Here is a 26873-nt window from a genome sequence, read left to right on the forward strand (position 1 = left end):
AAATGCATGATCATATGTGAGTATAAATCACTAAGAGCTCCACGATGTGTTGCTGTTAGTTTTCATTTTTGCAAATGGACCAGCCTGCTTTATCTAAAATGAAGACCTCCACATTCGGAATCTACTGGATCCCAAAGTGTAACATGAATTCACTTTGAAAAAGTTTGATATTTTAATCCGACCCGGGGTGTAAACTGTCAAAAGTTGCCAAGGTTACGCATGGGATGCTGCTAGTAAATACCATCAAATAAAGAGAATGTAAATTGTTGCAAACATAAATAAGCAGATAGAAGTGCGATCATATATTTCAATATAAATAATTATCCCCTATTTTGACTGTTTTGCAACTGAATGTAATCCTCACCAGCGTACACCATAGGAGCTGTGAAAGGTGAGAGAAGCTCATTGAAGTAAAGAACCAAGGGATCCTAACATCCGACATAAAATAGTAAACACCGCACAAATTTTGCATCTTAGCAGATGATTTCATTTTTTTGCTACTGTGTTGTGAAGAACATTTACATTGAGAAGAAAAAACTAAATCTATATTATACTAGCGACATTTCTAGACCTGTTAAGTGTACAGCTCATACATCTAGAGACAACTTTAAGGGGATTTTAAGACCAAAGATAGGCAATACAACTGAAAACCACGAGGTTAGATATTTCTCAACTGCAACCCCCACTTGAGACACCACCGAAGGTTCATTACTGAAAAGTAGCTTCATCCAGTCACTAGTCCCACATGGATGTAATGTATACCATGGCCGATTCAGGTACGGGTGCTCCTACAGATAATTCAGCATTCAAATTAATAGGGATCTCATCGCTGTGCACATTCATCACATATATTATTTTCCACTGAAATTAACTTCATTCTAATAGGTAGGAGGCATAGTGGACAAAAGCAAACTGCACTACCAGGAAGCTTAAAAAAAGCTAAGAAATGTCTTAGCTGCACATATTTCTTTTGCTTTTTACTGGTGAAGGAGGGTTAGGGACGCAACAAAGTAAAAAAGAAACAGAGATACTATTTGAGAGGATATGACAAGGATCATCCAGGAAGATTCAGCAATTAAGGGAGTTTTGCCAGAACCTAGACTTCCGAATGGCCTTAAACAGAAATGAAAGAGTTGGTTTTTTTGTTATGTGAGAGAGAAACTCATGTATTGGATGATTTTCTATTACTTGGAGCCAAAGGATGCATCGCTTGGAGCCAAAGAATGCTAAGATGTGGAGGAGAATTGAAGAGCTCATGTAGCACACTTGGAGCCCAAGTCATTTTATGCCTATAAAATGAGAGGCAATTCTTCCTTGTCTAGCATCCCAAAAGTCATACAATACATTGTAGTAAGTAGAGAGTTGAAAGAGCAATTCTCTTAGGTGTAATTGAGAAATCTCCCCTTCCTTTGTTAATAATATAAAGACAACTGTTCTCTGGTGGATGTAGGATTATTTTGATCCGAACCACATTAAATCTTGTGTTCTTTCTTTTACGTTTCAGCTAACAATTGGTATCAGAGCGTTAGGAATCTTTGAAGATCCTAGGAGGAAGAACAAGCAAAGTCGAGTTCCATGAAGTTTGAAATCGATAGATTTAGTGGACGCAATAACTTTAATATCTGGAAGATCCAGATGATGGCGTTACTGCGGAGGGAAGGTTCAATCCATACTATTGCTGGAAAATATCTCGATGGTACATCAGCTTCCGACAAGGAGAAGATTGAAGGGGATGCACTGAGCGTAATCCGTCCCTTGCACCTAACGTACTTTGTGAAGTGAGTACAAGTACCGAAGAGACGGCCAAACAGTTATGGGACAAGCTACAAGAGCTTTACCAGGACCGATCAGTGACAACAAGGATGTTATAACAACGACTTCACACATTTAAGATGGGGTCAAGTACTTCGTTACAAGATCATTTAGACGCGTTCAATAAACTTGTCATGGACTTACACAGGAATTAAAAAGGACGAGGAGACGCTTGCATGTGCTTTGCTATTTTCATTGACTTCAGGATATCGTGATATCGAGAATTCAATAATGTATAGCAAGGAGCCTATCAACCTTGAGCAAGTGCGGCAAGCACTTAACTCTAGTGATGTGAGGAGGCATCTTGAGGGAGACAAAGATGATCAGGCAAGTGGGCTCTTTGTGAGAGGCCGGACTAGCTAACAGGGAAGAAGCAAATCAAAGCACAGATCAAAGTCTCGTGTGAACAAGAAGAATGCAGATTGTTGGGGCTGCGGCAAGAAAGGGCACTTTGAACGAGATTGTCCAACGTCAAAGTCCAAGGAAAAGGCAAGTGCATCCACAGTTGAACAGGTATATGATTTTGATAATGATTATGTACTTACAACATCGTGCAATAATGGAAGTTATGGAAACAAATGGGTGTTAGACTCTGCTTGTACTCTGCCTATGACGTTCCAAAGAGACTGGTTTAGCGGCTATGAGAAAAGTGGAGGAACCGTAGTAATGGGCAATAATGCAACTTGTGCAATAGTTGGCATTGGCTCAGTTCGGATTCGCTGCCATGATGGAACAGTGAGGACTATTACACAAGTCCGTCATGTTCCTGATCTTAAGAAGAATTTGATCTCCCTGGGTACTCTGGATAAACAAGGCTATAAGTACATGAGCGAAGGTGAAACTATGAAGGTGACTAAAGGTTCTTTAGTCATGCTGAAAGGCAAGCTGGAGGATGGCCTTTACACATTAGCAGGAAGCACCATTGTTAGCTCTGCAAATGCATCTACAGCACAGTTATCTAATGATGACAAGGCAAGATTATGGCACATAAGATTGGGTCATATGAGCGCACGTGGACTGGAGATGTTGAGCAACCGTAACCTTTTTATTTTTTGATTAGCGCCGGGTGTCCGAGTCTCTTTGAGCCCCGACTAATCCCGGGGGTGCACAGGCCCTCGGCAAGGAGTTTCCCGCAAATGCACCACGGGTAATTCAGGGTTTCCCCAGTCCGATGGCCCTCAGAAATTGTTTGCACCCAGCGGGTTTCGAACTTGAGACCTTGAAAGGGAGCACCCCAAGGCTCAAGTCAATTGCCACCAGGCCAACCCCTGAGGGTTTGAGCAACCGTAACCTTTTGGAAGGTGAGAAGATCAGCACACTTGAATTTTGTGAGCACTGCGTTCTAGGGAAGCAGAAGAAGGTCATCTTCAGCACTGGCAAACACAAGACGGGAGGGGTGCTAGACTACATCCATTCAGATTTATGGGGTCCCTCTAAGCTTCCATCAAAGGGCGGAAAGAGGTATCTTTTCACTTTTATTGATGACTTCTCACTAAAGGTTTGGGTGCGTTTTTTGAAGGCAAAAAGTGATGCTTTTGAAGCATTTAAAGAGTGGAAGATTTTGGTTGCGAATCAAATAGAGCAAAAAATCAAATATCTTCGCACAGACAATGGCTTAGAGTTTTGCAGTGAAGAGTTTAATGATTTCTGCAAGGTTCATGGAATCTCAAGACATAAGACTGTCAGGCACACCCCACAGCAGAATGGAGTTGCCGAGAGGATGAACAGAACTTTTCTTGAAAAGGCTCGTTGCATGCTCCTACAAGCCAAAATGTCCAAAGTATTTTGGGCTGAAGCAGCTCACGCTGCTGCTCATATTGTCAATCGATCTCCAGCATCGGCGATTGACTTTAAGACTCCGAATGAGGTATGGTCAAGTGAACCCTCTAACTATTCATACTTACGAGTATTTAGGTGTCTAGCTTATTATCATGTTAACGAAGCAAAGCTTGAACCAAGGGCTAAGAAGGCCATATTCGTAGGGTATGTGGATGGAGTAAAAGGGTACAAACTTTGGTGTTTGTCTTTACTCAAATTTATAGTTAGTAGAGATGTCACCTTTGATCAATCCTCTACACTTGATCCCCGTAAAGTTTCTGTGGAGTTTTTAGGAAACGAGAACAACGAGCAGGTGGAGCTTCCGGTGGAGCTTACCAAGGAAAAGGATCAAGAGACTCAGGTTAAAGATGAGTCAAAAGATGTAGATCTTGAAGAACTTGTTGTCAATGAACCATACACAATTGCGAAGGGAAGGGAGAAGAGGCAGATTCAAAGACCGGAACGCCTTATAGACCAAGCAAATCTGATTGCATATGTGTTCGTAGCTGTAGGAGAAGAGATTAAGGATCTTGAGCCCTCCTCGTATGTTTAAGCAACTTATTGCAATGGTGTTGCACAATGGCGGTTAGCCATGACTGAAGAGATGGAATCTCTTCACAAGAATCAAACATGGGTCTTAGTGAAAAGGCAAAAGGGGAAGAGAACAGTTGGATGCAAATGGATCTACAGAAAGAAAAAGGGAATTTCTGAAGTGGAAGATGCTAGATTCAAGGCGAGATTGGTTGCAAAGGGTTTTAGTCAGAAGGAGGGAATTGACTGCAATGAGATTTTCTCTCCGGTCGTGAAGCATAGCTCAATTTGCATGCTACTAGCATTGGTTGCACAATTTGACTTGGAGCTTCAACAGCTTGATGTCAAAACTGCTTTCTTACATGGTGACCTAGAAGAGACATTCTATATGGATCAGCCTGAAGGTTTCCTAGCTAAGGGAAAAGAAGATAATGTATGCCAACTGAAGAAGTCTTTGTATGGTTTGAAGCAATCCCCTAGACAGTGGTACAAAAGGTTTGATGCATTCATGACTACACATGAATTCTCTAGGAGTGCATTTGATAGCTGTGTGTATCACAAGAAGATGTCTAGTAACTCAATGATTTATTTACTGTTATATGTTGATGATATGCTTATTGCTGCTAACAATATTACAGAGATAAATGCTTTAAAGAAACTGTTAAGTAAGGAGTTTGACATGAAAGATTTGGGAGCTGCAAAGAAAATTCTTGGTATGGAGATTTCAAGAGAAGACGGTGTTGTACATCTTTCTCAGAAGAGGTACATTGAAAGGGTTCTCGAGAGATTCAATATGCATACATGCAAGCCTGTAAGTACGCCGTTAGCTCCTCATTTTAAACTTTCAGAGTTACAAATGCCTCAGTCCGAAGATGAGGTGGAGCATATGTCAAAGGTTCCTTATGCCAGCGCAGTTGGTAGCATTATGTATGCTATGGTATGCACACGTCCGGAGTGCATACCACGATGGGGATATCGACGACGATGTTTCACATCGTATTGGTGCAGGGTGGATGAAATGGAGGCTCGCCTCCGGAGTGCTGTGTGATAAGAAGGTTCCACCAAAACTTAAAGGCAAGTTCTACAAAGTGGTGGTTAGATCGACTTTATTGTACGGGGCGGAGTGTTGGCCAATCAAGAAATTTCACGTTCAGAAGATGAAAGTCGCGAAAATGCGAATGCTGCGGTGGATGTGTGGGCACACTAGGAGGGATAGAATTAGGAATGAAGATATCTGAGACAAGGTGGGAGTGGCATCGGTGGAGGACAAGATGCGGGAAGCGAGGCTGAGATGGTTTGGGCATGTGAAGAGGAGAGACACAGATGCTCCAGTGCGGAGGTGTGAGAGGTTGGCTATGGACGGTTTCAGGAGAGGTAAAGGGAGGCCGAAGAAGTATTGGGGAGAGGTGATTAGACAGGATAAGGCACAATTTCAGCTCACCGAAGGCATGACCTTAGATAGGAGGTTGTGGAGGACTCAGATTAGGATAGAAGGCTAGGTGGCTTATCCTTTCACCATAGTAGTTGTAGTTTTGCTCATTTGTTTATTGCTATTTGATTTCTGCATTTGATTGCTGCTTATATTTGTTGGGCCGTTGTACTTTGGTTATCTTATTTATCTATAATAGTTAATGCTCCTGTCTTTCCGGACTGTTCTACCATGACTTTCTCGCTTTTGTTATTCCTTGTTTTCATATTGTTTTCGATATGCTTGATCCTATATGACCTTTTGTCTTGTTTTCCTCTCTTGAGCTGAGGGTCTTTCGGAAACAGCCGCCCTACCTTCAAGGTGGGGGTTAGGTCTACGTACACTCTACCTTCCCCAGACCCCACATGGTGGGATTATACTGGGCTTGTTGTTGTTGTTGTTGTTGTATGGTATGCACACGTCCAGATATTGCTCAATCTGTAAGTGTGGTAAGCAAATACATGTCCAACCTAGGAAAGAGGCATTGGGAAGCTATCAAGTGGATATTGAGATATCTCAAGGGAGCTTCTGATGTTGGTCTGACCTTTCAAAAAGGTGGTGGAGGTATTTCAATTATCGGTTATGTGGATTCTGACTATGCAGGGGATCTTGACAGAAGGAGGTCCATAACTGGATACATCTTTACTCTTGTTGGCAGTGCCATTAGTTGGAAATCGACTTTGCAATCAATTGTCGCTTTGTCTATGACAGAAGCAGAATACATGGCAGCAGCGGAGGCGGTGAAAGAAGCTATCTGGTGAAAGGTTTAGTGGCGAAATTGAGTTTGGTTCAGCAGGAATCAACCCTTAGCTGTGATGGTCAGTGCTATTCATCTGATTAAAATTAGAGATTTCATGAGGGCACTAAACACATTGATGTCAGATTTCATTTTATTCAAGATGTTGTTGAAGAGGGAACTATCAAGGTCGTGAAGGTTACCACAAGCGATAACGCTGCCGACATGTTGACCAAGATAGTCCCGCTCGCTAAGTTTGCACATTGCAAGGACTTAGCGGGAGTACGCATCAACTGATGCAACTCCGAGAGAACAGTTGTTAGGTGGAGGTGGTATGTTCAACAATGGTTTGATTCTTCTTGTTTCTTACAACGGGGTTGCCCAGTAAGCTTAGAAGTTTTGGCCAAAGTTGTTCATATGTATGCTCGGAACACAAACCAAGGTGGAGATTGAAAGAGTTGGTTTTTTTGTTATGTGATAGAAAAACTCATGTGTTGGATGATTTTCTATTACTTGGAGCCAAAGGATGCATTGCTTGGAGCCAAAGAACGCTAAGATATGGAGGAGAATTGAAGAGCTCATGTAGCACACTTGGAGCCCAAGTCATTTTATGCCTATAAAATGAGAGGCAATTCTTCCTTGTTTAGCATCCCAAAAGTCATACAATACATTGAAGTGAGTAGAGAGTTGAGAGAGCAATTCTCTTACGTGTAATTGCGAAATCTCCCCTTCCTTTGTTAATAATATAAAGGCAACTGTTCTCTGGTGGACGTAAGATCATTTTGATCCGAACCACATTAAATCTTGTGTTCTTTCTTTTACGTTTCCACTAACAAGAAAATAAGAATAACACTGGGAATACTTGAGAATTACTAGATGTTGGCGGCGGTTATGATTGTTGACTGTAAACTAAGGGGGTTCATGGTCATGATATCATTTGCAAATACTGAAGCATTGCAAGTTGAAGTTTGGCCACCAGTACTTGCAAATATTAAGTTCACTCCAGTATTTGCAAATACCCGTGAACTAAGTTGCTCGAATCCTCCAAAAATATTATCGTACCGTGTCGGATCCTCCAAAAATGAATAACTTTTGAAGGATCCAACTCACATCCGACTGCTGAGCACATAGCTGGTGAAATAATGAAAAACTTGTTTAAGAAGTATTTCAGGTTAAGTACTGGTTCCCTCAAAAAAACTTCAAACTTTTTTCCAAGAACTTCAATACTCCCTGATAACTTAAACTGCAGCAATGCATTATTCCTCTCCTTCATGCAGAGAGAACCCTGATTTTTGTGGTCATGAAGAATGGTAAAGGCTAAAATGCAATGACAAACGAGATCATTTTTGTTATTAGAGTAATAGAGTCTGGTAGATTAATGTAGATGCATTACATAGTGAGGCATAATGGGATCAGGCCTTGATGGTTAAATGAATTTGAGAGGAAGAGGATATAGATCAGAAGTATTTCAGAAAAGTAAGATTGGTTGAGATAAATCTTCTTTTTAAATAGAAGGTGAAGCCACATAAACATACCAAGTGCAAATTGAAATTAAAGGTGAGAAAACATGATCAGCTAACAGAAAATAAATGAAGCAAACATACCTCCTGAGTTATAAAGGTCCATTTAGATATTGCTAGTTCCTTTGCAGTATAGGCAGGAAAGTCCTTTTCCAGGTCTTCTATTGCCAAGGGTTCTCCATCTATGGATGTAGCATGATCAGAACAATATATCTATGCTGGTATATAAATGATCATGTATTAGCTGAGACCTAAGTTGCTCGGACTCGGGTGTGGGTATCCGGGTATGGATACAAGTGCGGGGATTAGTCTAAGAAAATTCAAAATTATAAAAAGTAGAGCTATAAATGTTGAGAGATATTCTATGAATAACTTACATGTATATTCTCTGAAACACGAAGCAGCAAAAATGAGACAAAAGTACTATAATATTGAAGGTATGTCATTTCCCTTATCTTTAATTTTGAGAAATCAAAATCTCAATTTTCCCCCAAATTTGTCGATGGACTCCGGTCAAAGTATCCGAACTTGGTTGACCGTATCCCGCTCCCGACCCGTGTCGAGACGGGATCGGCACCAAAAATGGAGAGTCCAAGCAACTTAGGCTGAGACAGAATTGCATATTAGAAACCCAATACAGACTAGCTTGCTGTTTGGTTTGAAGTAATTAATGAAGCAAAAAGCTGATGACAATTGACAAAGAAGTATGAAGTATACGACAAACATGTAGTAGAGGCAGAATTGAAACTATGCAGATCATTGGATTGACCAGAGACTAGAACTAGTCATCATCTTTTCCATTTTATACATCAGACGTAAATTGTACAAGCATAGGTGAGATATCAAGTATCAAGTTCATCATGAGTCGTCTGGCCAAGATTTTCCGCTTACCTTAGAAATAAAATGTTACAAACTAGTGTCTCAGTGGTGCAGTTGTAAAGATGCTATCTTGTTTTCAATCACCACTAACGTTGTAGCAATCAAGTCGTAAAGAATGATTTTATGATCACAAGACAGCAGGTCGGTGATCCTATAAATGTATGATTCAGAAATAATTATATCAAGAAGCAAGAAAACTATTCTATTCAGAATTTTTCGGCATAAAATGACTACAAACATACCACTGCAGTATGCACGGAAATAAAGAACGGGAACCCTGAAAGAGGAGCTGTAGATGACATGAAAGTCGTAATGATGTCTTTCTTTGCCGTCCTTTTGAACCTTTAGAGGAAGATCATGTGACAGTGTTCAACCACTTTTAGTTCAAAGACAGATAAGAGAGGAAAACTGGAACAGATATATCAAAGCAAAGTATGTGGTATTGAACATGGAGCATGGATATGTATAAATGTTGACAGCCACATACTGCGATGGAACTATAAAAGATAATGAATCCAAAACTGCATCAGACAGAAAACTCCCCCCCCCCCAAAACAAAAATAAAGTAAGATTGAAGATTGATATTTAGTGAGTGAGGTAGAATACCTAAAAGAGGATCAAATTGTTGATAAGAGCACCAACATCTACCAAATTAGCATCCAATAGATAGCACAAAATTATCGGAAGTCTTATTTACAAGACTTCAGCAGTTAAAACCTTCAACGCACGTGAGTAAAAGATAGATATTTTGAAACTCAAGCACTCTATCAAATAAAATGTTGTTTCCTAGGTAAACGAAATTACTCCAAGAATAAAATGTGTAACATACCAATATGGCAGTATCATCAAATACATCTTCGCTAGAGCAAGTCAAATCTTCTATTCCATCAAGACCACATTGATGTTGATCTTCCTATAAGAAAAGAAAGAAACTAAATCAGCAAAGTCTTACAGGTACATAAAATCTTACTCCTTTAGTGCCAATTTAAGTGTTTTCATTTGATTGGGTACAAAGTTTAAGGAATAAAAGGAGACTTTTGAATCTTCTGGTCCTTAATTAAAGATGTGTGTAATGTACTAAAATGTCCTTTGAATCTTGTGGTTTTAAAAGGATGTTGAATTGTCAATTTACTAAATATAGAAAGAGACGCTCTTTTTGGACAGACCAAAAAGGAAAGTAAGACACTTAAATTGAAAAGGAGTAAGTAATAATATAAGTTAAATTGAAGTTCCAAGGATGGACCTCAGTGAATCTGGGAAGAATCATATTCTCCAAGGATAGATATCCTTGTACCTGCATAAATTGCAGAAAAAGAAAAAAAAAACAAGTTTAAATTACTATATATAACACGACGAAAGCATGTATAAAGCAAATGGAACAAGGACCAACACCGGTAGAAGCAAAACCAAGTCGCTTTGGAGAGTTGATCCATGACCAGTGAGGAAACCCTAGAACCAACTTGTTCCATAGCTCAGCGAAAGTAGAAGCAGCAATGTGAAAATGAGTAGATGTAATGGTACCATCCCATGAGGGGGAGATGTCAATTATGGCCTTATCTGATGACATTGATTTCTGCCCCAAATATAGTGGCAACAGAACATGTAATTCAAGACTAATGTATTGAAACATAAATAAATGAATTATGTAGCCATTGATTTATATATATCTCAAATTTAACACCAAGCGATACAGGATATTGACTTGCGCAAATATAGAGAAAGATGGCTGGGTATCAGAGGATTACCTCTTTGAAGGGAATTATGGAATCTCTGCTTAAGAGTTAATGTATTCAGTTACAGATTTTCAAGAAAGAGGCGCCAAACACGAGTCGACGATATGAAGTAATTGTCAACCCCCAACTTCACATTGTAACTTCAATTTCTAGCTCCAACACAAATATTCTCCAATTGCCTACTGTTAATGATTTTCATTTGTTTTGACGTGAAAAATCAAGAGTGTGTTTGGACTTTAGATAAGTGCTCGTAAATTGATAAAATCACCCAACATCATAATAGCTAGTTTGGTCAAGTTTATTATTCTAAAAAAAATGCTTATTTTAAAAAGATGTGAGGTATTTGACCAAACTTCAAGAAAAATAAGTGATTTTAGAGAGTAGCAGAAATTGTTTTTCAGAAGTTAAAAAAATAATTTTTCCTCGTAAGTAATTTTTTGAAGAGTATTTTTGAGAAAAATACATTTAAAAATATTTTTTTAAAAGCCTAACACTAATTGTTGCTCAAAAGTGTTATTTAAATTAATTAATCAAACACAAACCGCTTCTCATCAAAAGTCCTTTTTTAAAAAGCACTTTTGAAAAAAAAAAAACAAATTAAACTGATTTTGAAAGTTTGACCAAACAGGCTATAAGTTTGATCACTCAAGACTTATCTCATGACTTTTTAGCTTATATGCCATTTTTTTTTTCTGATCAAGATCTTTATTAAATTATTTATTTTTAATATTCTTTTGTAATTCATAAAATACTATTTCCAAAAGAAAAACCCCGACGCCATCTCCATTACATTGTTGTGGTCCTTCTCCATGTAAATAACTTTTAATTTATACTTTTAAAAATAATTTTGAAGATATTTGAGTTATTTTAGTAGAAAAAGTGTTGGTCTTACCGATATTTCTTAAGTAAATATATCAATTGCTTGTTATAAATTTTTAACCCCTCATCCAAACACCTAATTTTTTTATTCATACAGTTATTGTCAACGCTTGAAGGTACTTTTCATCAGGACAACAATGGTAACATTTTGCCCCAAAAGTCATTTGGTAGATGATAGAGTAAATGATGTCCAAATATATAATGCCCCTTTCTAAAGTTCATACGTTAATTATGTTTTTTTTGACATGTAAATCGTAGGTTAATTATGCTAATCAAGTCTATCTAATATTTAGCCACTTCGCCTCTCAAAGTTGTGTACTCTTTCTTTTGCATTGTGCTATCAATCGGAACAACATTTATTTACAGTTCAGGGTTCGTAGTCTTTTTTTTTTTTTAAAATAAAAAGAAAAGGGGAGGGTGTGGGGAGTAGGGGTGGGCACGGTACGGTATATACCGATCACCATACCGAAACCGAAATTTTTAATACCGCGGTTTTAGTATTATGGTATTTGGTATGCATTTTTGAAAAGTTTAGTATTTGTACGGTATTCGGTATTGATAAAGAAAATACCGAAATACCGAATACCATACCGAAGTATTCCATATAGTTACATATACAATTCATACATGTATATATATAATACTAACAAATATATAATTAGTATTAGTACTAACTAATTGTTTAGACGTTGGAATTGCTTGTACTTTATTTTGAATATTTTTATATGTGTAAGATGTTGGTATGATATAATTGATTGAAATGCCCTTTTTGTGTACCGAAATATATAGATATATCTTGATTGAAATGCCCTTTTTGTGTAATTGATTAACGAAGGGCATTGCTTGTATTTTCTTTTGAATATTTTTACACGTGTAAGGTGTTAGTATAATATAATTGAGACGTTTCTTGAATAGTCGAAGTCATAATTCTTTATTATATGTATATATGTAAGTCGTAGTCGAACAAAATATGGTTACCGAATTACCGTACCGCAAAATACGGTAATTAATTTGGTATGGTAATGGTATAGTATTTTTAAATACCGAAAACCGAAATTATCGAACCAAAGTTTCAAATACCATACCATACCGTACCATGCCCACCCCTAGTGGGGAGAAATGACAAGAAGATATTGGAACATAAACCAATTGAGGAACCACATCCCTTACACCCTGTTTGGATGGTCGTTACCCATGGTTTCATAATGTACAGTATCGTATTGTATAGTATGGTATTGTATTGTATTAATGAATAAAATGTTTGGATAGACTGTGTTGTTTGTTGTGGTTTAATAACAATTTTATTGTTTGGTTTGACTGTATAGTACTGTATAATAACATGTAAGTTTACTAAAATAGTCTTAACCTTTAAGTAGGTTGTTGGTAGGGGTGGTCATTGGTTGGGTAGTGGGAGTGGTAGAGGGGTGGGTGGTGTGGGGTGGCATGGGTGGTGGTGAGGGGTAGTGGGTGGTGGTGCAGGGGTAGTGGGTGGTGTGATGGGGGTGGGGGTGGGTGGATTTAGGTGTGATAGAGGGTGGTGGGGGTGGGGTGGGCGGCGGAGGGTGGGGTGGGGGTATTATGGGGAAATGAAATACGTAATCACGAAAAACCCACTAAATCCATGGTTACAAAAATTGGGCTTTTCATGATTATTTCACCACGGATTACAACGGGTTTACAACACCATACAACACAAATTTAAGAATAATGGAAACAAACATGCGGTTTAATAAAACAATACATTAATGAACCACCAGAAACAACCATCCAAACAGCAGGTTTGTACCTCAAAGTTGTTATCACATTGGTTTATTCTAGTTATCTGAGTGATTCAATGTATACGGCACCAAGAACATTCTATAAATATGAAAATTCTTCTGGAATTTGGATAGAGTTATGAAATAAACTAAACCCATTCGCATGTTTAGCATGTAAATATATAAAATCACGTAACAGAGTTAGGAAGCTAATTCCATTTTCTGTTAGTCATTCTTTCTTGAACTTGGAAAAACCATTCCAAATCGGGGGAAAACAGACATTAACGCACAAGGAAAATCCGATGATTCCAAATGCGTTTACAAGATCTATGAAAACCTTCTAGTCATTTGTTCAGGAAAACCAGTTTCTCTCACTGCCCTCTAGGCCTAGCCAATTAAGAGCAGATCATCAATCAATCATCCACAATCCCTGGGGGTATGGGGAGAGGAAGGAAAAGGACATTTAAGAGACATAGGCTGTAATTTGACAAAAGAGCTTGCTAAGAGGGAGCTAGTTAACAATTCTTTTTCATAATATTGTCATAAGATCACAACTCGTACACTTAAAAAATAAGAAGTTTACCAATGCCCAAACCTGGAATGTAGAAGTAATTCCGCATTCCATGGTAATCTGAGGAAAAATCAGAGCAGGCATTGTTTGCTTTCATTTTTCAGCGTGTATCTGCCATACTCTCTTCAGAAACATGTCAAGCTGCAGTTGAGACATGGCAAAGATTTTCACCATTCACATGATCAATGAGATATGAGGCATCAAAGGAATGATATGCAACTGTCATCAACTTTGAGGCTTTGAAGGAGTAGGGGATGATGGGGGCTTCAAATCTGGGTACTGCAAGATATATAAATAAATATAGTCAGTCTTTCACAAGCCTAAAGTTGTTCTCAGCAAAAAGCATTCTGACGGTTCTGTGCAAAGAGGAGAGATAAAAAGAAGCTTTGCAGAACCATTCTTAGCATTAGTACATGACCTAAACTGACTGACATCACCAAAACAGTTAAGGAAAGGAGACACAAGAATTAAGCGTTCCACTTTGGTGAGTTTGGCACTGTTGAACTGCTGCCTACCGTGGTGGTCATGTAATAATTTTCGAGAAAGAATTTAGATCAATTGGGAAAAAGAACCACGAACTAAAGCATAAAATGAATCCATCGCAGTCTCTATGAGACAGCCAACTTGGATACTGAAGAAGCAAGTGGCACATGGATAAATTCAAGAATCATCCCAAGCACCCTTCCACTACTCCTGAGGTGCACTAAATATAGTCTTTTAATCGCTTTGCAATATCAGACACTTGCTCATGGATGTGTAATCAGGGTGGGAGGGCGTGCACTTATATGTGTGCATGAGAGAGAGAGAGTTCATACATTTGGATATGGGGATGATGACCTAGGACCGCATTTTGTCACTGAGGTTGAGTCAGCAGACTTCTTAACAGAACCATTGCTTATCTGCTCAACTTGGGTCACGCCTATAGCAGATGGAGATTGACTATTAATTTCATTTGCTTGAATTACCCCATTATTGCTGTCTTGCTGCTGCAACCCTTTAACCTTCTTCTTGGGATAGATATGAACAGATGGAGGGAGAAGGGTTTCTTGGATCTCCTGCAAGAAAAATTAAATATTTTAACTGAAAAAGATGAAATTATTCTGCAAAGTTACTGGTAACTAAAAGCATCGAATTTCTGATTTCATTCCAAGACCAGCAACATAAGGAAAAAGACTACGGCCACATTTTCAGACTGCCAATTAGGTCAAGGCCAGGTAGATGCAAGTTATCATGACACAAAAACTATTTGAATCTCTTAGCATTTGAGAAACGACAGACTTCTACACAAAGAATATAAGCAGATTACTCGAGCTTAGCTACGCAAAATAGTACAGTTGAACATGAATGAAGAGATTAAATCAGCCTAACTCAAAGTACTTGGAAGAAAAGAAGAATACCTGCCATCCTTTCTTGCCTCGTATCCCACCTCGGATAGCATAAGCCTCTTTAAGTCCATTTTTGACCAATAGCTCAGCCACTTTAATTGAGTTTCCATCAAAACTACCTTCCACATCAAAGAAAGATATCCGTCAAACTCTTTGAACTACTCAAATAGCCAAGTGTTACTACGTTACTATCTGCTATTACAGCAGCTACCTTTAGAAGCATCCAGTGTTTGTCAGAGCAGAGGCCATAAAGGCAACTCTCAGTAGGCGAGAGACATATTCAACAAATACATGTTTACTAAGTGGGAAACTTAGCTATTCTCTTCTTTGCAGGAGCTATCTGATCGTAAAACACAGTTATAAGGCTAATATTGTATTGGGTTGACATCTTGGTAAGCAAAAACCCTCGTTATCCCCCAAGGAAATCATCAGAGATAGAAGGTGAGGTAACTTAGAAAGGAAAAACTTAGGTGGAAAGGGCATTTACACCTGCCACTACTTGGACAGCCAGGAAGCATCCTAATCGCAGCTCCACCCACCCCTCCAGCATCTACATGTTAGTTGACTGTGTTGACAGCCTCCTGGCATCCAGAGGGGGGACAGGTGCAAACATCCTTCTCACCCAAGTAATACAATCGAATTGCTACAGTCATGAAGAAGATACATTAGGAGCGAAATAGAGGCTAATCCAAATCTATCCATAACCTCCTCGACTAACCATAAAGGTGATGGTTAGTTGACATTATAGAAGATCTTACTTAACAATAACAGATGCACTTTTTTTAAGAATATTTTTAAAACGATGGTGTCCAAACCAGCTTGCAGGCACCTCGACCATTCCACCGGTATCTGCTAGTACAATAGCATTCGCACTTTTTGCATACAAAGAGAGTTATTTGATTTAACGAGGAGAAGGGTCACAAGAGAACTTGCAATATTATTTGGCAAATATAAGGGTGATAAAGAGATGTCTACTTACATACCCTAAGGTGCACGCACATTACACACCAGAGACAGACACACTGCGCACACAACATGCACATATGTACCGATATATTTATGGAATGGAAGATGTTTGATCCCAAACAGGAGCAGTCTAATAATTACAAGTAAATAGAAAAATATTATTCATAATTTCATATCTTTCTTCCACTATGAGCCAAAAATAGAAAATTGGATATTGACACAAAAGCTTGCCACATCTTTACTATGCCAAAGCAGCTAATATCTATTTACATGGGAAAACATCGACCAAAAGCTGCTTAGAAAAGGCCAATCAATACTGCCACTGGAAAAATTAAGTCATCAGTCAAATGCTTCACTTTGAACTCATCGTTAGATGAATAAGACAAGTAGAGAGTTAGAAGTGAAGGACTCAAAGTTAGTAACAGGCAGTTTAGTTAGGCCCCTTTACGTCACATATATTTATGGTTATAATGTACAACATATGATCCCAAACATGGAACATACGATGCCAACGTGCAACATACAATACCAAACGTGCAACTAAATAATCAATATACAGGATATACACTATCATCATACATGAAATACTTATGCTCACTGGCATGATAATTACCCCTACTGTGCAACAATACTTACTACTACATGTGAAGTCCTGCAAGTTTGAAAAGGCCATTTTGAGGTGACCATACTATGACTCATATAGGAAACACACCAAAGATGTTATTCTATCTTAAAAATAACTACTCCCTCTGTCCCAAAATAAATATCTTACTTTCCTTTTTGGTTCGTCCTAAAAAGAGTATCTCTTTCTATCAAACATTCTACATGGCAAGTTTAAAACCACAAGATTCAAATTGTACAACACACACATATTTAATTTAGGGCTATAAGATTCAAAAGTCTTTGTTCATTCCTTAAAGAGATTATAAAATAAAACAACATATAATGAAGCATGAGGCGTCAAAGGCTTAAATGTAAAAATTCACATACATATATTGGTTCAATCTGTACTAAGAATTCTACTAAACAAAATGTTGACCACACTTACTTGTCTATAACACAAAGTGTAGTATTTTCTCGCTCCTTTAAATTCTCAAACACCTTCTTAACAAAGGCATCGTCATCTCCTTCACGGAATTCAACCTGCATTACACTCTTATTCAACATTCTCAAATTAGGAGAAGGCAAATACTCCAAACTCTTTTTATCCCGAACATCTAACAGCTGCGAATTCGGGTCATCACGGAGCTTCCCAAAGGCATCAACGGCTGAGATGAACTTATACTTTTGCAAGTACTCTTCAGCTAATGGGATCACAACAAGCCAAATGAATGTAACCCCAGCAACAAAAAATGGATACTTGTTGAAGAATTCATCAATAGAGACCAAGATTGCTTCTATGTTGATTTTAGTGGGAATTTCTTCAGTGGGTATTGTAGTTTCAGAGGCAAGGGAAGTAAGAGGAAAAGAAAGACTCATCCAAAGGAAAGATAGATGGAGTTTTGGAAAGATTTGTTGGAATCTTGTAGAATGATGAATTGGGACTACAGTGGAATTGTATGGGATTTTTCTGGTTTTAGGGGAGTTGAATTGTATTGAATTGCAGGTGAATTTGGGAGAGGATTTGTGGGTTTTTAGAGGTAAACAAGTTAAAATGCCTACAGAAAGAGACTCCATTAGAGAGAGAGGACTGAGAAGGGAAATGATGTTTTGGATTTGGTAAAGAAGATAGGCGATAAGATGTGGCGCCATTTATAACTAGCAAATTACTGTTTTAGACCTTTTTGTATTATCTGCACTTTATAGCGAAAGAATACTCCTACTTATCAATAAATTGAATTAAATTTGCACTTGATTCACATTTAAAAAAAATTAGAAGTCATTAAAGCTAATTAGAATCCTTATGCCGAAGGTCTACCGGAAATAACCTCCAAGATAAGATAAGGTCTGTCCTCCCCAGACTGCACTTTGTGGGGATTCTACTAAGTATGTTGTTGTTGTTGTTGTTGTAAAGCTAATTAAAAGTTTCTCATAATTAGAGAGGGTAAAAGGAGGATAATTCTGAAGAAAAATCATGTAAGTGTTGTAATTAATTAAACTTCAAACAGGAGACATTTTAGCATGGAGAAGTTGAAAAAAGTTTTTTCGAGGATAAGTTGAATTCACATACGTGTAGTTTGGTCAACTAACAAAAGGATGTTTTCATTAAGTAGAAAATGCAACAACCAGATTATGTTATCATCAAATTCACATGTCATAATGAGATTAATTGGGGAACATTTTATTTTAGAAACAATTGAATTACAAGTTATCTACCTTCCAAAAGTAACACACACTATAACAAGTGAAGGTTACTGCGAATAAGTTTTTTCGGAAATTTGACTCCTAATCCTCTTGTTATTTTGTGCTTCAACTTTTTCATGTAAATTAGACAAGTTAGGCTATTATCAAGGAAACCTTGGATGTAGTATACGAAGTAAATGTGTTCCACAAGTTGTAAAGCCGGATAGGCAACTTTCACAAAATTACAACTTCAGCACCTGCAGTATCTATCCATGATCTTATGTGCAGAGAGGAATTTAGCGTCTGGATGTTTCTATAAACGTGCTTTGACAGTCATCATGCCCCTGATAATTTCTTCTCAAACCCTGCAACAAAATCTTCCATGCATGACCTGTATGTTTGCATCCCTGGGACTTTCTTGGCCAGGTCCAAACCCATAGACATCCACCTCTTTGCTTCATCCATATGCCCCATCCTCACAGGGACAGCTGCTCTATTCCATGCTGTCATGGCAAGCCATTTCGCTTCTTCAACCGGATATTCTCCTTCCTTCAAACCCACCATTATTCGATATGCTTGCTTGTACGTCTCCATTGTTGCATCATCATTAGTATCAACTCCATGGATGCTTCTTAGACTAACAAGTTTCCTCAGTATGAGTGCCACACTGACATAATCAGGCAAAGGCAAGGCCAGGAGGGTAGAGAGGCAGGTGCTTAATGCAAAGGTGGCCACTTCGTGGTTGGAGCGTGGTCCTTGTGAAGCGTCAATGCCAATCTGAAGTAGATGCTTTGGGTTGCAACATTTTGAGTCTGCAAAGCGCTTTATAAGGACGAGCTGTTGGCTTCCCGTGTCATCAAGCCTTGAATGTAGATCAAAAGCACACCAAGTGTACACAAACAAGAAATTAGGCTCGATGATGGCCTCTAGCTTCTCATATTCTGTTGAGCTTGACATTAACATCTGCATCAAGCATCACATGACAGTTAAAACCACGTCCTGGAGATAATAAGTATAATAGCTCCATTATGTTGCGGCTGAGAAAGCTCCAATAGATAAGAACCAAAATAACAAACAACAAAGCAATAAAATGTGAAGGGCAAGCAAATAAATGGAAAAAGAACTATCCTATGATCGAAATTGGTTACCTTTCCTGCTTTGTCTAGCAAAGAAATAGCTTCCTTCACTTCATTTTCCGATAACGTATTCGTTCTTTGCTTCTCATATGAGATTATCGCAGATACTGTCATAATCAGTGATTTACAAACCATTACATTGTTTCCTTCTTTCTTTTCATCAATTGAAGAACCATAAAACTCTGATGCCAATCTAAAGAACTCTGCACAAATTGCATATTGGTTTTCCTGTCCTGTTTTAACCCCCGAATTCCATGCATTCACTGAAAACCAATTCCTTTCCCTTCTTCCGATCTCACCTTTCCCAAAAAATTTGTCAGCACCCATCTCACATAGCCGAGAATGAGCTCGTTTCATCTGCTTTAGGATATCAGAATCACTCTGACAATCCTGAGAGAGAATCGTGACTAAAGTCCTGAAAACTACAACCTCAGTTGTTGGCATCTGTTTCCCCCTGGAGTAGAAGTTCAAGAGAAGTGACAGAGAAGCAGCAGCAACTGGTAGACAACGGCAAGCAATAGCTTCATGAGCTGCTAGAGAAAGGAATTCAGTGGTGAAGTCCAGGCAACTTGGCATTGCCTGCACCTGAGTAATAGCACCATCGCTTTCGTTCTTTTGCAGGTAGATCTTAAACTGCAACATACATATATATCTCAAATTTCACATAACCAAACAATTAGGAGCATCAAGCAAGTACACAGATTTTCAGAGAGGAGAGCAATCACACCTTCAGGAAGGCACTAGCTATATTCGGTTCAAGCTGTGAAAGAAGAAAAAGTATCAGATCAAATTGTTGAAGAGACCAAATGTGCTTAATCTATTGAACGCACCTTCTCTGCCTCGTTTATGTATTCTTGAGCACAATCAAGCTGTGAAAGGCCCATATAGCATAGACATAAAACTCTAAATCCCTTTGCTTTGAGATTTCTACTCTCTATGTCAGAAGGGACATAAAGCATAGATTTTTCAAATATATCAGCACTGGTCTGGAGATCTTTTGATCGGAAGCGTTCTGCTGCGCTGTGGAAGAATCAATAGTAGATGTTAAATGATTCATCGAAATCATTTCCATTTTATATACATTTGCAATAACATAAACAAACCAGAAAGAAGGTTTGCTCAATGCTCTCTTTTTTCTTTCTATACGTCCATTCTCTGCTCAGCTTTAAAACAATTATGATAGGCTGCTAGTAACAGCCAGAAGCTTTCTATTTCAATAAAATAGTATGCTTCTGTCCCGACTAGTTGAGGTCCGCTATATGAATCCTTAAAAACCATTCGACTACATCTAATAGTAATGCGTAATCAAATTGAGAAAGAAACTTCTTTTCTTAATCTGCTTGAACTCATAACTTGTGAGTTCAATGACAAGGATCAGAATATGAAAGAAATATTGAGCTGGAAAGCAATATACCAATTCCAGAGAAGAGCATGCATAGCTGTTCTCTCCTTGGAAGCATCCTCTCCACTCAAGAGCGTCCGAATCCTGTCATCAGACACCAGGTCAGATACCACCTTTGCCCTCAACCTTGCCTCTTCACCACCACCAGAAGGATCCCCTATTACCTTATTCACCACCCTAATTGCTGCATCAGCACTTACATGGCACCTTCCAAGAAGTCCTAAAAACACTCGTTTCACAGCTGCTCCACCAGCAGCCCCCACAACTTGAAAGTATGACTCAACAGCTGATACCCAAACACCTTCAGGAATTCCCTTATCCACAACCATTCCTCTTAGCTCCTTCTCCGCTTCCCCGTACCTCCCCAATCCCAACCATGCTTTCATCGCCAATACACTAAGACTCGGATGCTGATCCTTCTCACCCTCTCTCAAAACCTTTACACATTTCAACACGCTCTCAAATTCATCTCTCTGCAAATGAGATGCCGCTAAAAATCTAAGCGTCTTCGATCTCAGTTCCTTCAAACCTAAAGTCTCCTCTTTCCTCTTAACAACTGTCAAACCCCTTTCACACAATTCCAGTGCCTCATTCATAAGTCTCAATGCTTCATTCACTCCAGAAACTTCGTTTTTCGACAGCATTGCTTTTCCAAACACCAAATACTGATTAGCTAAAGCTTTATAATTCTCCGCAACAGCAAACAGCACGTTTTTCGATCGACTCAATAAAGCAATCGCTAAATTTCTATCAGACACTTCCCAAGCCGTTCGTGATCGTGCAATATTGAGATCTAACAGAAGCTTTTTCTCTTCATATTCTGAAATACTAGCGACATTAACTTTCAATAACAGATCCGAAGCTTTCTCGAAGCAATAATTCGCAAGTTCAAATTTACCAAGGTCATGCCAAATAAGACCTGTTGTTAGAAAAAAAAAAAAATATTTCAACATTGTAGGAAACGATAATTGATTATGATTTGGTATTTTAATTCATGCCTAAATAGAATTTATAGTCAGGAATAGATTTTCCAGTTTATAGTCAAAATAGGTTTCATACTACTCCCTCTGTATCAATTTATGTAATACCCTTTCATTGTTAATTTATCCCAAAAAGAATGATGCATTTCTATATTTAGAAATAATTTAACTTAAAACTTACCCTTTTACCCTTAGTGAAATAATTTACAATCACACAAATATTTATGACTTGTTTTAGACCACAAGTATCAAAAGTCTTTATTTATTTGTTTATTAAACTTCGTTCGTAATCAAACTATATCACATAAATTGGGACGGAGGGAGTAAATAACAAGAGATATAGTAGAGAGGAGTTTATCAATAAAATAGTTTCCATCACCTGTTTTGTAAAAGAAGGATGCGGATTTAAACGCCGGTGAAGGGATACCGAACACGTCAATAGCGAGGAAGAGAAGGTCAGCTGAGATTTGACGGAGTTTGGCGTGTTCCTCATGGTGTTTATGGGCAGCGTTAGCATTGGAGAGATCGACACAAGCATTCCAAAGGCGATAAGAGAGTTTCCAGATGTGGAGTTTAACAGAGTTATTAGGGAAAGGAGAGAGGGAATTGAGCTGAGAGATGCTACGCCTGAGGTCAGTGGAGAAGGAATCAGTTCCATTTCCAGGTACGTGTTTTTCGATGTCTTTGATTGATGATTCGATTTGAGAGCAAAGTTGATTGTGGAGATCATCGTTGTTCTGACGGAGATCCGGAGAAGAGAATTCGTCAATTTTCATATTTGAGGAGTGATGCGATCGCGATGGTTATGCGGATTTTGAAATGACTGGTAATGTGATAGTGCTGCGTTTTGGAGGGAAATGGGAAATATATAGTAGTACCTGGGTTTTTGGACATGAAAATTGTGAAATTAGAAAACAAGTACTCAAGTGTAGTATTTGTTTTCAAGTTGAAAAATCTTAAAAAGCCGAGTTGTGTTGGGATAGAAATACAAATTGGAGTTTTTAAATTCTTGTCAGTGATTCCGAAAATTGTGAAAATAACTTTTTCGAGTTTTTTGGATTCCGAAAAATTATATATTATTTCCTCCGTTTCAACTTATGTGATATAGTTTGATTAAATATAGAGTTTTAGAAAGAAAGAAAAACTTTTGAAACTTGTGGTCTAAAATAAGTCATACATAGTTGTGTGACTGTAAATCATTTCATTAAGGATAAAAAAAAAAAAAAAAGTTAAATTATTTCTAAATATAAAAATTTATCATTCTTTTTGGAACAGACTACAAAGTAACATGTATCACATAAATTGGGACAGAGGGAATAACAATTTTCTGTCCAAACAACATTTCGGAATAAAATTTCATAAAGGCAAAAAAAAAGAGTAAAAATTATCCATGGTCCGGAATAAAATTTCATAAAGGAAAAAAAAAAAGAGTAAAAATTATCTATGGTCCGGAATAAAATTTCATAAAGGAAAAAAAAAAAAGAGTAAAAATTATCATGGTCAAACGGGCACTAACTTAACCATATGAATACAAAAGTCTCTTTATCATTAGTCACTACGTCGATTCATGTGATACGCGTTAAGTAGCCCTTAACCTTTTTAAGTACGTACTGTATATCTTTGACAAATATTGTGTGAAACAGGTGAAGATTATTCTATCAGGAAGTGCAGTAGAGAATCTAATATTTGATACAGTAATTAACCAAGCAATCAAAAGAACGGAGCTTTAGAGCTTTTAATTTATGTAAAGCACATTCACTCTAACGGGTAGTTTTTTGCAGAATGAGTCAGTAAAAGGATGGCTTAAGCAATTAGTTATTATTAGATGTAATAACCGTGAATAGAGCCCGGAACTTTTTTAACCCAAAAAATAACGTTTGGAACCAAATTAACTATTTAAAAAAAAAAAACCAAACTAGGCTTCACGCACAGTGTACGTGAAAGGGCTAAAGTGTACATTTACACTTTGGTCCTTTCACGCACAGAATCTGTGCGTGAAATCCTATTTTCCCCGACCCCAATCTTTGTTCTTTGGAAATCAAACTCAAAATTAAGTTTTTTTCCGTACTTTGACAGAAGATTAGTTACGTTTCAAAACATTAGAATATAAATATTTTATATAGAACTTAATATTTTTTTTAGCGTAAAATAATGTCGGCTCGTTACATCAAGTATCCATATATGTTTGGATCGTTGTTTTAGGGGTTGTAAAATGCCTCGAAGTAAGTTTGGAAACTTGTTATCTTTAAGTTTTTTTTCGTACTTTGACTGAAGATTAGTCACGTTTCAAAACGTCGGAATATAAATATTTTATATAGAACTTAATTTTTTTTTTAGCGTACAATAATATCGGCTCATTATATCAAGTATACATATACATTTGGATCATCGTTTTAGGGGTTGTAAAGTGCTCCGAAGTAAGTCTGGGATGCATGGCGTGTAGTCAAATCAAGCATGGGGTGTAAATACACTTATATTGCGCAATATGAATTAATGTCTAATAAAACGGTCAAATAATGCAGCATTGTATTGTTAAATCGGTCCTTTAAGTGTCATAAAAAAGCTGAAATTGGCATGCATGATGTATTGTCAAATCAAGCATGGGTGTCATAAAAAAACTGAAATTTGCATGCATGATGTGTTGTCAAATCGGTCCTTTATGTGTGATAAAAAAGCTGTAATTTTCAACCATGATGTGTTGTTAAATCATGATATATTGCGCATTGAAATGTTACGCAATATGAATTAAATTCAAATAAAGCAGTCAAAAAAGGCAGTACTATATATAACATGATTGACAAGCAACTAGTATTCACTTTAAAACGAGTTATCATGACATTCTACACCCAATTTGATAATCTTGATTTTATTACATGTTTTACCCCAGCAAACATATTTGAAGCAATGGGCAGGACATGGGAACTAGATGATGATGATTTTCATTATTCAAATAACCCTAACAAAAGATTCAGTCGAAAATACAATAAAACAATGAGAGAGGAGTGAAATTGGCGTGTTAGGGAGGCTGAAGCACTAGAGCAAAAGTTAGCTTCAGTAGGGCTTAAACGCCCAAAAACGTGCTATGTCAATGCCTCGTGCAACTCCACAAGAGCTTAATTTTGCTCTTAATCGTTTTCGCAAAGAGAACAATCGGATGCAAACACGTTACCATAGGGTAGAATATGGTGTACAATCTAACACAAGATTTAAATCCAAGTGGGATTCGAACTGTGAAATGTCCGATGAAGATTAACATTTTTCTTATAATAAGGTAACTAGGTATGGTCATAAAGACCCCCCCCCCCCCCCCCCCCCCCCCCCCGCCGAGGGTATTTGGGATTTGCAAACTATATAAGTAGCTCTTTCTTTTGTTATTAGACTACAACGTATTCAATGTCGAGTAGTAGAAACGTAGCTTGGTCTTTACTCCTTCCAAAAGAACCAAATAGCAGTGATGATGAGAGTTCAAATCATAGTAGTTTTTCGAGTGATAACAGTGAATTCAACTATACGAATTGAATCCTCACTTTCTTATAGAGCGTATGATGATTTCTACAGTGTGAAATATTCAAATCCGCGAGAATATTATTGCGGGTTACGCCGAGAATGGTCATATCGGCTTGCCGAATCAGAACGTCTTGTTCATGACTTGGAAAATCTCAACGCTCCAATCCCAACAAGGTACTCAATAACCATGCCTCGAATAGGTCCAGAAACCTGCGAGTTTGCCGTACAAAGGATTAGAAAAGAAAACAACAGAATGTTAGCAAGACGTTGTAGATTCTACATGCTAAAGTTCACCGAAGAACAAGCATCATCAACCGGTAGAGAACTAACATCTCCTGAAAAAAGATGTGTGTTAAGAGACCACCAATATCGTTCTGAGGACGATATTGAGGACTTCTATTCTGATGACGATTAGGGTCTATTTAGGCTCACTGTCTTAGATTATGGGTCATTTAAGTTTCGGACTAAGGCTGTTAATTTGTATTTTTATTTTATGATGAAGTTATCAATTTGAATTAGTTTGGCATGTTTTTAATTTGTTTTATTGTTAAAGTCTATTATTAATTTATATAGGCACCTTAGAGTTAATAGTACATAAAAAGTTCAACAATTGACAATTTAACAAAGAAACACAAATAAATTAGTACATAAAGGGTGCGAATTACATTATAGGGGAAAAGGTACAACTAGTAAAACACATAATCCATAGAAATATTAAACTTAATAAACAAAATACATATAAATAATAAACAACAACAAGATAACACAAATAATCTTCCACAATTTAAGTTTTTCTTTCAAAGCTATTTTCTCGTGTTGAGCGTCTCTAAGGTTAGCCTTGAGCAAAATTCATTTTTTTTTCGGAACCATTGAGCAAGACCTCCAAAAGTTCAATTTTTTCTTCAGCTTCCACAAGCTTAAATTGCGAGTCCAACTTAGTGGTATCTCTACAGATACGTGAAGTCGCGGTATCTCTATCAAAAAGTGGATTTTTGAACTTCACCGCCGCCGTTTTATCTACGTGAATGCTATCTTCCCACCGAAAGTGTTTGCAACCGCCCATATCCTATAAACATTACAAGAAAATCAGTTTTTTAAAGTAAAATATGTGGATAACGTGAAAAAAAAAAACACTAAAAAATGTAAAAACACTTATTTCGAGCACTTTACAACACCAAAAATGGCGACTCGGATTATCTTGGGTCTTTGATGTTTTTAGTTTACAGTAATAGCTGCATTCACAAATATCAGGTTGTATAGCAAACTTTGAAGTTTCGGAACTTTGAGACATGTTTTTGAGAGTGCAAAAGTGTGTTGAAAGGGTGAAAATGGAGGGAATGAAAGAGAAGAGTATGCTGGAAATGGGAGGCTTCTGGTGGGTTTTTGTTACGCCTTTCACGTAGAGATTCTGTGCGTGAAAGGACCAAAGTGTAAATGTACACTTTGGCCCTTTCACGCACATATTTTGTGCATGAAGCCTAGTTTGTTTGTTTGTTTTTTTTTTTTTTTT

At 37.7% G+C, this 26873-nt stretch overlaps 3 protein-coding genes across 3 annotated transcripts; all 3 read right to left on the reverse strand.

Annotated features, from left to right (window-relative positions):
- Nucleotides 1-279: 279 nt before the first annotated feature.
- LOC132631628 (ubiquitin-like-conjugating enzyme ATG10) lies at nucleotides 280-10767 on the reverse strand. The gene is made up of 7 exons (XM_060347284.1): nucleotides 10510-10767; nucleotides 10155-10337; nucleotides 10008-10058; nucleotides 9594-9677; nucleotides 9007-9106; nucleotides 7970-8067; nucleotides 280-788 (listed from the first exon to the last, which is right to left on the reverse strand). The coding sequence occupies exons 2-7, from the start codon at nucleotides 10329-10331 to the stop codon at nucleotides 588-590; spliced, it is 711 nt and encodes a 236-aa protein (XP_060203267.1). The 5' UTR covers nucleotides 10332-10337; nucleotides 10510-10767; the 3' UTR covers nucleotides 280-587.
- A 2863-nt stretch (nucleotides 10768-13630) lies between these two features.
- LOC132631629 (rhodanese-like domain-containing protein 4A, chloroplastic) lies at nucleotides 13631-17822 on the reverse strand. Its single transcript, XM_060347285.1, has 4 exons — nucleotides 17104-17822; nucleotides 15102-15204; nucleotides 14520-14759; nucleotides 13631-13983 (listed from the first exon to the last, which is right to left on the reverse strand). Exons 1-4 carry the CDS (start codon nucleotides 17805-17807, stop codon nucleotides 13930-13932), a joined length of 1101 nt encoding a protein of 366 aa, XP_060203268.1. The 5' UTR covers nucleotides 17808-17822; the 3' UTR covers nucleotides 13631-13929.
- Nucleotides 17823-18315: 493 nt separating this feature from the next.
- Nucleotides 18316-22793, reverse strand: LOC132631631 (TPR repeat-containing protein ZIP4). Its single transcript, XM_060347286.1, has 6 exons — nucleotides 22236-22793; nucleotides 20889-21795; nucleotides 20305-20494; nucleotides 20202-20234; nucleotides 19487-20107; nucleotides 18316-19301 (listed from the first exon to the last, which is right to left on the reverse strand). The coding sequence occupies exons 1-6, from the start codon at nucleotides 22630-22632 to the stop codon at nucleotides 18675-18677; spliced, it is 2775 nt and encodes a 924-aa protein (XP_060203269.1). The 5' UTR covers nucleotides 22633-22793; the 3' UTR covers nucleotides 18316-18674.
- Between the last annotated feature and the right edge of the window lie 4080 nt (nucleotides 22794-26873).

The sequence above is a fragment of the Lycium barbarum genome, chromosome 3, assembly GCF_019175385.1.
Source record: "Lycium barbarum isolate Lr01 chromosome 3, ASM1917538v2, whole genome shotgun sequence".
Classification (NCBI taxonomy): Eukaryota; Viridiplantae; Streptophyta; class Magnoliopsida; order Solanales; family Solanaceae; genus Lycium; species Lycium barbarum.

Coding starts and splice junctions, on each gene's coding strand:
- LOC132631629 (XM_060347285.1), bottom strand. CDS start 17,807: ATGGCGCCACATCTTATCGCCTATCTTCTTTACCAAATCCAAAACATC. Junction 15,205..17,103: donor ACACTTTGTGTTATAGACAA/GTAAGTGTGGTC, acceptor TGTGGAAGGTAG/TTTTGATGGAAACTCAATTA. Junction 14,760..15,101: donor GAGGCAAGAAAGGATGGCAG/GTATTCTTCTTT, acceptor TTTTTCTTGCAG/GAGATCCAAGAAACCCTTCT.
- LOC132631631 (XM_060347286.1), bottom strand. CDS start 22,632: ATGAAAATTGACGAATTCTCTTCTCCGGATCTCCGTCAGAACAACGAT. Junction 21,796..22,235: donor ATCCTTCTTTTACAAAACAG/GTGATGGAAACT, acceptor TTCTAACAACAG/GTCTTATTTGGCATGACCTT. Junction 20,235..20,304: donor ACATAAACGAGGCAGAGAAG/GTGCGTTCAATA, acceptor CTTCTTTCACAG/CTTGAACCGAATATAGCTAG.
- LOC132631628 (XM_060347284.1), bottom strand. CDS start 10,331: ATGTCATCAGATAAGGCCATAATTGACATCTCCCCCTCATGGGATGGT. Junction 9,107..9,593: donor TTGATGATACTGCCATATTG/GTATGTTACACA, acceptor CTTCCTCTAAAG/GTTCAAAAGGACGGCAAAGA. Junction 8,068..9,006: donor TTTCCGTGCATACTGCAGTG/GTATGTTTGTAG, acceptor CTACATCCATAG/ATGGAGAACCCTTGGCAATA.